Genomic DNA, 11,446 nt, shown 5'->3' with positions numbered 1-11,446 from the left:
AAAAAACATTTAAAAGCACTATATTTCAAACAATGTTACGATACTAATTGATGTGAAGCGCCGCTGATTATAATTAAATGTTGTATAAATGTGCGCTATACAAGTAATAATAATAATAATAATAATACTGGCTATTTATGCAATACAGTGATGTAGCCACGAGAAATAAAGTGGTGCGGTTTTCACAAGAAAAGGAACAATCTCTAAGCCACTGAGTTGTCAAAGGTCGCTGTGAAAAAGTGGTCAGGTTGAAACCTTACCAACATACTGGTGGATATGGCCCTGCAATAGCTATATAAAAATACATTCTATATGACAAAAAGAAATAAAAAAACTTACTTAAAATCCAATTTCTTTTATTATTAAATATATGCTTTAATGAGAACAGAATTATCCATATACAAAAAACTCGTAAAATGTCATACATGTGATTAACCACTCCTAGTTTTTTATTAAAAACATCATATTTAAAAACATGATTTAATGACATGATTAGATCTATAATAATTAGTGTGATGAATTGTTATTATTATATTATCAATGAGTATTAAATTTAGCAGTAATAAATAAATTCCTCCATACAAACTAAACTAATTTAAAAATACACATAAAACATTATAAATGACACAAACATTAGAAAAAATATGAATAATAATTTACATTAAGTTGCTCATAAATTTTCACCAATTTTATGAATGAATGTGTAAAGCCAATCTAGTTTGACAAAAAAAGTGTGATGTTCCCAAATATGGTAGTGACATGCCCAAATATGGTAGTTATATGATGTCATCATGTCCACATATGGTCACATCACGTTTTTTTTGTCACATAAAGTTTGATAGTGTAGACAGAGCTATACACATTTGTTGTTTCAACAAAGTCTGTAACAGATCATGGCCGCCAAATTAGCAGGTCAGGTAATGTTTAAACATTTTTCTATATTAATATCTTGTATTTTTTCCCTCATTTCTCAATTGTTTCAGTCATAAAAATCACTATAAAATATTGTATGGCTGTGTAAATGCTACCATCTGCTATCCACTACCATCCAAACATATACTCCATCGTTTTCGTAAGTACATTATTTGATTTCTTTGGCGTATTGCTATCGGGCACAACCTATAAACATAAAAAAAAATGATGTTTAATTCATTTATTTAATTTATCTATTACTAAAAAATGCATTATAACATTGATTTAATCTAAAGTACTGCATTTCATGTATAAAGTTAAAGGTGAAACCCCTGTTCATTTTGAATGTAGGGGAATGAGCTGTTAGGAGCTCATTGTACTAAGCCTTGGCATTATATGGTAGGGTGGCCAGTTCCTTTCGATGTCGCCGTTTGTATAATGTATATTCAACAAAAAAAACAAAACATTACATACTTCAATTTCACTGTTAACTGTTTTATATGCAGAGGTTAAAGGTCGGATGGGTTTTTTAACTGGCGTTGTCGAATCGCGATTAAAGGTTGTAGATGAGGGCGTACAAGGAGTTAAGTGACCCGTAACATTCGCTTGACTATTGCTTCCTTCCATCACACTCTGTGAAATAATAAGATTTTGATATTCAAATATATTACAATTTTTATTTTTTGATTGGTTTGTCCATGGGTTTTACGTGACAAGATTTTTCTTCTTGTAAAATCCACTAATAATGGTATTTTTTCTTGATTTATTTCGTTATTGTTATTTTCTATGCATTATTAATAGAAATAAATGTTTATGAAATGAATGTAATTTACCTTGTCTATACAGGGCGTGACACCAACCATGATACTATTGCCAAAGATCTTTCCATTTTTACTTAACGCTTTCCTTGCTTGAATTTTAGATGTGTACTGAATGTGAAGCCAGTTACCATTGCTTGCCACCTGAATAAAAAAAAATAAAATTAACAAAGATAATAATATGAAAAAAGATTTGTATGAGAATAAAAAGACCTATAATAAAAATAAGAATACGGTTCTTTCTTTTATAAGTATTATGCTTCAAGAATTTTCCTCTTTTCTTTTAATTTAAAAAAAAAATTTTTACGAGGGTGGTCCATCCAGTCGAAGCTGATCATTAGGGACCTTTACAAAAATAAAACATGACAAGACATAAACATGTAATAAAATCAAATTAAAATAAATATAATTTATAAAGATAAAATAAAGCACAACAAATTTAGAATAAAAAATAAAATGAATTAAATAAAATGAATTTATCTTTGTTAAAACAATATATTTATTTTTTATATTATCATTTGTAATTTCATCAAACAAAGAAAAGATGTTGTCATCGTCATAGTTGTGGACAGTCACATCTATTTCTTCACACAGTTGTATACAAAATTTAATTATTAGATGTGGAGTCAGAATACTTACCACATGTTTCACAATATTGCCATATTGTGAGAACTGCTGAATAATAAATGATACGGCAGCAGAGGGTACTCTACAAAATAAACATATTTACATAGAAATAAATAGTTTTGAAAAGTTTTTAAACACAATATGAGGATATGAAAGAGACTCAATTTTATAGTATCGCTTATTGTTATTTATTAAGATTCAAATTTTATTCTCATCCATTTCTGGAAATTCCATTGCTTGCATTAAAAATTACAGAACAACAATTGAAACTACATTACTATAAACATATGTGATGTATATATAAAAACAATAAAAAGCATGAACTATTTACAGAATATTTCAATTTGTGTGTTTTTTTAAAACTAGCTTGACACAAAGTTAGGAAGAATATTAAAGTCATCTTGTTGTCGACTGCTGTAAGAAGGCTGTGCTGTAAACTGTAAAAATCTGGCAGGGCTTTTAAAAAAATTTTATTTTAATGTATTTACTATTGACTTACCCGAACACAGTTACCCATGTATCATTCAGTTGATCTCCTAAAGATATCGATTCTCTACAAACAAAAAAATCAAAATTTCATCAAGATCTATTATTGCACAGACTGTGTATTCACATGGTCTACTTGACTGGTCAAACAAGCTCCTTTGAATTAGACTTCTTACATAATAAACAAGATCATTGCGTACTACTTACCCTTGTGTATAAAATGGGTCAATTTGAGCTGGTGATGCTGGCGTGGGTGTTTGATGGGTGAAGAAACTGCCAGTTCCTGGGGATTGCACCTGACTTGGCGTACCTATCAAGAAAGTGAATATTTGAATACCCTGAGACTAGGGATATTCTTTGCTATAAAATCATGAAATACTATTAAGATTAATATAAGAAGAATGCTTACCAACTGAGCTATGTAATGGAGTTCTTGAAAAAGATGCAGACAAAGGTGGTGGGATATGGCCCTTGGAATCCATCTAGATGAAATAAATAATGGTTGTCAATTTGAAGTGTGTGGTGTATGTATGTATGTACAATCAAATATTGTACAAATTGATCAATTGCACACTGTGCCAGGCTTTGGCATACAACACTCTTTATACTTCTAATTTAAATACCGATTTGAAATACCTTAATGTGTTATGTAAATTAATTTTACAATATTTTAAATAAAATGTTTACCTGTCGTCTGTCAGGTGATGCGGCATATGATGTGTGGACCGCCGGACTTCCTCTCATCGCATTAACGTTGTCAAAGAGTCCGGCCACTGGTGGCGCTCCAGATTTATCTTTAGGGGTGTGAGTCATTGAACCCCTGGAAAATGAGCAATGATTTTAATAATAATAACAGTTTAAGACTGAATTTGTTCTGAAAATTAATTAAACATAAGAACTATGAACACATTTTATATGGCTTTATTCAAAAGATTTCAGACATTTTATTAATTTTGTTGAAACATTTGAACCAGAGGTTTAATTTCTGAGGGATTAAAGGCAAGCTCCTTAATCACTTCTTAGCATTTCTTAAGCACTTGTTACCTTGTAATGTTTCTGCTTTCTGATCTATCAAATCTTGGTGTACTGTCCCTTGGTCCAAGTGTTGATGGAGTGAGAGCTTTTGATGGACTAGTTGACCACAGCCGATTAGCCGATGGCTAAAAAAAAATGAACAGGTTAATCAATTTAAACTGGTGAGTGGTTTTGTCAGAAAACTTGAAAAACAGTGGGCATAAATGATATTTAATTAACAAAATGTGGAGTGTTTTACATACAGTCGATTCCGCCTAAGTAGAATTCGAAAAATCGCGAAAGTCCCAATTCTTTCCTATACATTACTGTGTAATTTTATTTGCAAGTCAAATTTTTCGAAGTCAAAATTCGTCTAAGTTGACGTTTTTTTGGGGTCCGATTCGACTAACTGTGACAAGGTGTTTTTCTACCACACAATACTTACAGATGCTGTGGGTGTGGGATCACCCATTAAAAATCCTGGGAGGTAGGCGGTATTGGAATGTTGGCTACCACTTGAAATTGGAGAACCGAGAGTCATTGGTTCTATTCCAGGGTGACTACTGCTATGATAACCACCTAAAAACAGATCAATAAACGTTTATGCAATATTTTACAATAATGATATATTATAGATTCACAATGATTGAAATCTGTCAGGTTTTATGTTGGTTACGATAAAATAAACTGCTATTTTAAATTGGGTTAAGATCTTATTAATACTAGGCCTAGCGTTGGCAATGGCGAGTGAAGATGATGACGATGATGGCGAGTTAAGCTGGCCTAACACATGTACTCAATAAATAGCGAGTAAAAATGATTTGATTAAAAAAATAAAAGTACAGTAGAACTAGAAAAGCGCTATGGCATACAATACTCATTCAGTCATCAAGTTGATTTTATTTTTTTAAGCTATTCTTTAATTTATTTCAATTTCAAAAGGCCTATACATTTTACTTTTCATTAATCTTATTTATGCTCTATCTTTAAAATAAGATTGAAAGTCTTAAAGATACGGTAGGAAAGAACTAGGCTAAGCCTAGCCTAGACCCACTCTATCACAAAACAGGCACACGAGCCTACTCAAAATACCGCTGCGGTCAGTGTCAACCACCACGTTCATCATGCATAGAGATGGGCTAGGCCTAGCCTTTCAATCGAGATATAGACTATTCTTGAGTTATACTTAACCAAACATCGGTAGTTTATAAGCTAATATTATAACGGAACTTGAGATGTCTTACTTTGAGCATCCATTATTATTATGAACAGAAAATATATCTTTATGAAACTAACAAATTTTTTAAAATGTGCGCTCGCATGTACTTTTTTGATGGTTGGAAAATTGAAATCCTTAGCCTCTCATATACAGCCACGTAGTTTCAACTTTCATAAAATAATAAGACTAATAAACTTGCGTAGTTTTTCCAATCGATGAGGGCTCACAACCAAAATTTGCAACCATCAGGAAGAAAAACACGGGGTGTAGACCCCACATGCATGATGCCCATCATTCACACACCGGGAAGTACAAAATTACATTTTCAGTTGTAGGTCTAGTTGTTGTTATACTTTAATTAGAAATCTATTATCTCTAGGCCTAGTAAGTATATATATATAAACATACAAATTCACACACGTTTCAGAAACACTGCGTGATAATATATTCCACAAAAGAAAGGGCATAAACTTCCTAGGAAGTAGGCCAAGGCACAAACCATGTCATATAATAGGCCTAGTCTAGGTAGACTCTATATTGTGGTGTGTGTCCAGGGTCGAGGAAAGTGATAGCCTAGCCTAGCCTAATTTCTCTTGGTGTAGACTGCTAGGCATAATGGTTTGATCATTTTAAATGCAGGCTTTATGTAATCAAATGTTTATGCATGATTTGCGCAATTTGAAATTATGCATTGATACTGAAGAAAAATATTTACGCTGTTTCAAATTGCAATTAATAATAAAATAATTAATGAATAAATTAGTGCTCAAGTCAAAACTGAGTGAAATACTTGTCAAAACGCAGAGAACGACACAGAAGAGGGCGTGCTATTTATAAATATTCCATTTGAAGATACAAATGAGATTTTTGTGACATCGCCAATATAACAATTTTCATGAAAATCAAAAGGCATGGTGTGTTGGTTGATACCTATACACTAAATAAAATTATTGACCATAATTTGAAAAATTGTCGAATTTATCCTAACATACACATATACAAACATACAAATCAAGTACTGTAAAAATGTATTTTTTCAAGTAATAATTTACAGGTAATTTTCATATTCCCGACACAGGTATGCTAGATTTTATGCTTCTCTTAGAATAAGTGCATGTGTCATAAATGGCAATACCTTTATGTCGTCATTAGCCATGTAATATCTCCCTTATGACTTATAAACCATAAGCCGTGGCAGGTATCCATATCTTTAATTAGAACTTTCCCATTTTGATGTATAATGCAAATATATTTATTTCGGTTCATAGTCCTATTTATGAAATTCCATGAATTAAAGGAATGTATTACATAATCTTACTTCCTGCTGTTCTAAGTGCACATTTGTTAATGTTGCAACGATCGTCTGATGTATACTATTGGTTAGACTTTCCGCAAGTCTGTAGTTATTGTCTTTTTTATGTTAGTCCATCAGTTGACTTTTCGATTTTCGTCTCGAGCTCAGGTAGTATACATATGAAACGCCAAAATATTTATCTTTTTACTAATATTAATTAAGTCAAAACTCCGTCTAGAACCTCGACTAACTATTGCTTTTTACTTTAATCATCTGCTGTTGCCCGTGTTTATGTTTTTGTTTTGATGATCAAAAACTTAAAATATTGACTAAACCAATATGGTTTTTTTTTGGTAATAACATATCCCATCTTTTTCAACAATGTCTTTTATTTATTTTATAAAAAAAACAGGTTGATATGAAGTCTAGTTAGTTTTTTTAATGTTACTTACCTTTTTAGTCATCACAGACTACGACATTATATCTTTAAAATGTTATTTTTTGCAACTAATTACTGTATTGTCTTTTAAGCTCTGTCTACACCATCAAACTAATTTGACAAAACAAGTGTGATGTGCCCAAATATGGTAGTGATATGACATCATCATGTCCATATATGGGCACATCACATTTTTTTGTCACATAAAGTTTGAGAGTGTAGACAGAGCTTTAAACAAGTATGTTTTTCTCTTTACAATTTTTTATATTTTTTACATTGAAAGTTAAATTAACTTTTAATTCATGGTGTCAGTTTCAGTTTTAAATATTTGGAGTGACCATGCTATTAATTAATAAACTTTATAATTAAGCATTATGAAAAAAAAAATTATTTGTTGACATATTTAATTTACACTACTACTACTATGTGTTTAATTTGAAATTTAAATTTTTATAAATCATGCATCTAAGTAAAGTTGTAACTTAATTAGTATAATTAATCATATTTTAATTTCTTTCTCTTGACAGGTATTCGCAATATGTGACGTTAGCTTGAGAGATTTTTTATTGGTGAGTTGCAAAATCCTGTTTTACTGAATCCGTTCATTACACTTGTAAAGCACATGAAAGCCTCTGTACGGCAAGTGTGACCATTAGCTGTGGTTTTTTTAAGCTATTAATTTTTTATAATAGCATTTGCAATAAAGTGAACTAGAGTGTTTGGAGCCGACGTGTCAAGAAGAAGTGGATTAGTGTCTTTCTCACTCTATCCTCGTGTATAATTATTACTACTATTTGGACACTCGTTGAAAGATTTTCGTTGCCGCGTTCAACATTTTTCTTTTTTTCGTATATATTACTATGCTAATGCAAAAATTGATGCTAAGTTGTATTTACTTGATTCGAAATTGCAAACTAAAATATTTTTTATACGCGGACATTTAGAGAATTTGGGATATAGCAATGGCATTAAATTGTATTCATAAGAGAAGTTGGTATAGCACATGTAAGTATTGCACTACATTTGTTTTCTAAGTTGTTCAGCTAGCACCAGCCTATTATATCTATAGAATCACTCTTAGGCCTAAGAGCAGGGAGATATAATATACTAACTATTTATTACATCTCCCTGCAACTGTGTAAGAGTTGACTTGTAAAAATGAGTGGTCATTGGTAAAGGATGCTGCACAATTCTGGTTGGCCCTCTAGTTTAAACATGAAGAAATAAATTGTGTTAGAGCACAGGGAAACTGGACCAGATGTCTTATAGATAGATGAGGTATTTAATGGCAAGATATTACAAAATGCAATTTTTCTTAGCTTGAACTAATAGGTTAGAAATATGAGAAAATTTAAATATGATATTAGTGAAATTAAATTGCATTATCTAAGAATATAGATTTTTTATTTATAATATTTCATATTGTAGTTATAATTTATTTCTTTGTTATATGTGCGAAATCAATAAATAATGGTTTTTATAATGATTTGCAATAAACAAATAAAAGAAAATCCACTGGAAAAATGATTGTTTCTGACCTTCTATCCATACTGTACTTAATACACTTGAACACAATATAATCCTATTAGTTAAACAATGTTTACAAATCTGTTAAACAAACTGACTCAAGTGTCCACATTCTTAAATGACCTTGTAGTTTTGTTTAAAAATTATACTAAAATAGTAGTAGTTTTAGTACTATACTACATACAATGCCCATAGGCAAACTTTGCCATGAACTTGACACTGGCACCCAACTCTATTCCAGTAAACTTACAAACAAATTTATTTTCCAAATTCGTCCACAAATAAACAGTTTAAAAGGAATCAACAGCGTCATGAATTTTCAGCGTAGTTTCTCTGCTCGGATGAGCAGAGCTAGAGACAGAGAAGGTAGGAGTTTGTTGTAACTATTATTAGTACTCTCTTTAACATTATTACATATTGTACAGTAATATTTTTGTATCATTTTGGTGTTAACATTGATGGTTTTAATTATTTGGTATTCATTAACTGTTTGGTAATCATAATTAATCTAAAGCTCTGTTTACACTATCAAACTTTATGTGACAAAAAAATGTGTTGTGCTCATTTTATGGACATGATGATGTCATATCACTACCATATTTGAACATATCACTACCATATTTAAGCATATCACTACCATATTTAAGCATATCACTACCATATTTAAGCATATCACTACCATATTTGGGCAGTGTAGATAGAGCTTGATACAAACAAATTAGTTTTCAAACATTTATTCTTTCCATTCGGAAATAAATAAATTGTAAACATTTATTTTGGCACATCAAGCCATTTTCAAGATGGGCAGTTTGACAGAATGGGGTCGTTCAATAAACTTGAGATAATTTAAAAAGCTCTCCATTTACAGACATGTTAAAAAGTCAAACATCTCAAAACACATGAAAGTCACGAAGAAAGTGTTTTTGTAGAAGCTTTTCTTTATTTAAAAAAATAAATAATTGAATTTGGTGTATAATGCATTTCACACCAGTGAAAGTCCAGGCAGAATCATCCAGATATAGTAAGTAACATCTCCCTGTTCCTGTTCGAAGTAGAGTCCATTATTAGTTATCCGCTTGGTAGAGCGGATAACTCCTTGTTATTGTATGGGATCAATATTTTTTTTCTGTATTATTGGTTATCCGCAACTTAGTTGCAGGATAACCCATGTGATTGTAAATATCTTTTTTTTTCATCATCTTTGTTCTTCTTTCTTTCCTGGATTTTTGTGAGCAGCATATCCCCTATTGCTTATGAATATATCTTTTGTATAACTTTGTCATTATATGGACATTTACCTGAAGTTGTGCACCTCCATATTTTGAATGACGTCAGAGTTGCGCAACGTGACTTACGCGCGATTTTATGAATTTCAATGATTAATCATAGGATAAAAAATAAAAGTAATTTTGTATTGACATTTGGTGAATATTTAAGTCATATAAAAGGCAAACTTTCTATGGATTAAAAATGGCATGTTTTACAAGAAGTTACGCGCGCACGCGCATTTAAAGTTTCAAAATGCGCAAAATTAATTTCTAATCAACTTTCTACGCTGATCATGACATTTTGAGCATGTCAAAAATTCCCGCGCGCGCGAAAAATTTTGCACAGAGCACAGAGCATGAAAATCATGTTTTTTCTCTTGAATTGTGATTTTCCAGCCTTTCCTAGTCGTTTTAAAAAAGATTGACATAATTTCAAATTAAAATGACGTCATACGAACACGTTGATTTAGACCATTTGCGCGCGTTTTTGTTTAAAAAGTTACAAAATATTGTCAAAATAATGCCTATTTTGAATCTATTATAGCTCTTCAGGATCGAAGGTGACCCCTAATTTTTTTAACTTATTATGCAAGAAGATAAATTGTAGAAATGATTTCATGCAGAATTTTTACCTCTCGGATGTTATGACGTCATCGTATGGCCACACGCATGTAAAATATAGGATTTTTGTCTCTTTCGTTATTGCTCATCACATTCAACAGAGCGCATCTCGCTTATACGTAGTCCATTTCCCCCGAGATTTTATTATTGTCTACGTCAATCAACTATCTTTCACATGAGTTAAAAATATTTTAATTTTTATGACGTCATCATGTCTAAAAATGTAAATAACGTAGGGCACTTATTTTTATCATTACAGTAAATTTTAATCTGTTATAGCTCGTCAGAATAAAAAGTGATAATCATGATTAAAACGTTTTCTGGAAGCTATTGGATTGTAGTTACGAATTCATGTGAATATTTTGCCAATTAGATGTTGTGACGTCATCATATGGCCAGTTTAATTCAAAAAGTCATATTTTCATCTCTTGCGTAAAAGTTCATTGCATTTAAACGAGAGCGCATCTCACTTTTACGTGCCCAAAATTGTTCAAATTTGTATTAATGTAATTATTTAGATAATCAGCTTCTAAAATAGTTATGTTTATATGTCAATTTGATGACATCATCGTGTTAATAATTGGATTTAAAAGATGGGTCTCGTAATTTCGTCTATGCTACACTGTATATAACATATACAGTGTATTCTGTAAATACTGTAATATGCTGTATGCTACAAAATAGGTACAATTCAGCACTGTAAACATTATTTATTTCATGTCATAGGATGGCATAGTAATTGTCGAGGTTCATAGTTTAAAGTATGTGCATGTTGCATTTGCGCGGATAACCCGAACTCGTCAAAGTGACGAGTTCAAATCTAGTTCTTGGATCCTTCCTTCCTTTTTGTGAGTCGCGTTTCTCTAAAATGTGTAAACATAACATTTCATAACTTTGACAACATATGGGCATTTACGTGAAGTTGTGCACCTCCTATTTTTGAATGACGTCATAGTTGCGCAACGTGACTTACGCGCAATTTTATGAATTTCAATGATTGATTATAGATTAAAAACCAAAAGTCATTTAGTATTGACACTTTGACAAAATTTAAGTCATATCAGGGGCAAACTTTCTACGGATTAAAAATGGCATGTTTCACAAGAAGTTACGCGCGCACGCGCATTTAAAATTTCAAAATGCGCAAAATTAATTTCTAATCAACTTTTTATGCGTTTCTTGTCATTTTGAGCATGTCAAAAATTCCCACGGACGCGCAAT

At 31.4% G+C, this 11,446-nt stretch overlaps 2 protein-coding genes across 2 annotated transcripts in view; one reads left to right on the top strand and one right to left on the bottom strand.

The window, feature by feature from the left end:
• Positions 1-431: 431 nt before the first annotated feature.
• LOC144847844 (nucleoporin NUP35-like) lies at positions 432-5,242 on the bottom strand. Its single transcript, XM_078704381.1, has 11 exons — positions 5,102-5,242; positions 4,303-4,436; positions 3,888-4,003; positions 3,531-3,663; positions 3,253-3,325; positions 3,051-3,153; positions 2,857-2,910; positions 2,370-2,439; positions 1,746-1,874; positions 1,387-1,545; positions 432-1,119 (listed from the first exon to the last, which is right to left on the bottom strand). Exons 1-11 carry the CDS (start codon positions 5,112-5,114, stop codon positions 1,042-1,044), a joined length of 1,062 nt encoding a protein of 353 aa, XP_078560507.1. The 5' UTR covers positions 5,115-5,242; the 3' UTR covers positions 432-1,041.
• Positions 5,243-5,386: 144 nt separating this feature from the next.
• LOC144847624 (rho family-interacting cell polarization regulator 2-like) overlaps positions 5,387-11,446 on the top strand; it is a 51,209-nt gene continuing 45,149 nt past the window's right edge. Inside the window, exons 1-3 of the mRNA XM_078704079.1 lie at positions 5,387-5,460; positions 7,337-7,378; positions 8,626-8,702. Coding sequence (XP_078560205.1) covers positions 8,648-8,702 — 55 coding nt within the window. The 5' untranslated portion in view covers positions 5,387-5,460; positions 7,337-7,378; positions 8,626-8,647. The remainder of the gene's footprint in view (positions 5,461-7,336; positions 7,379-8,625; positions 8,703-11,446) is intronic.

Source organism: Antedon bifida, chromosome 7 (genome assembly GCF_963402885.1).
Source record: "Antedon bifida chromosome 7, ecAntBifi1.1, whole genome shotgun sequence".
NCBI lineage: Eukaryota > Metazoa > Echinodermata > Crinoidea > Comatulida > Antedonidae > Antedon > Antedon bifida.
The sequence above is the reverse complement of the archived record's forward strand: the minus strand, read 5'-3'. Positions and strand labels throughout refer to the sequence as shown.

Excerpts from the sequence above, each read along its gene's own strand:
- LOC144847844 (XM_078704381.1), bottom strand. Across the intron at positions 3,326-3,530 it reads CATCACCTGACAGACGACAG|ATGGATTCCAAGGGCCATAT; the intron begins GTAAACATTTTA and ends TATTTCATCTAG. Across the intron at positions 1,546-1,745 it reads TCACGCCCTGTATAGACAAG|AGTGTGATGGAAGGAAGCAA; the intron begins GTAAATTACATT and ends ATTATTTCACAG.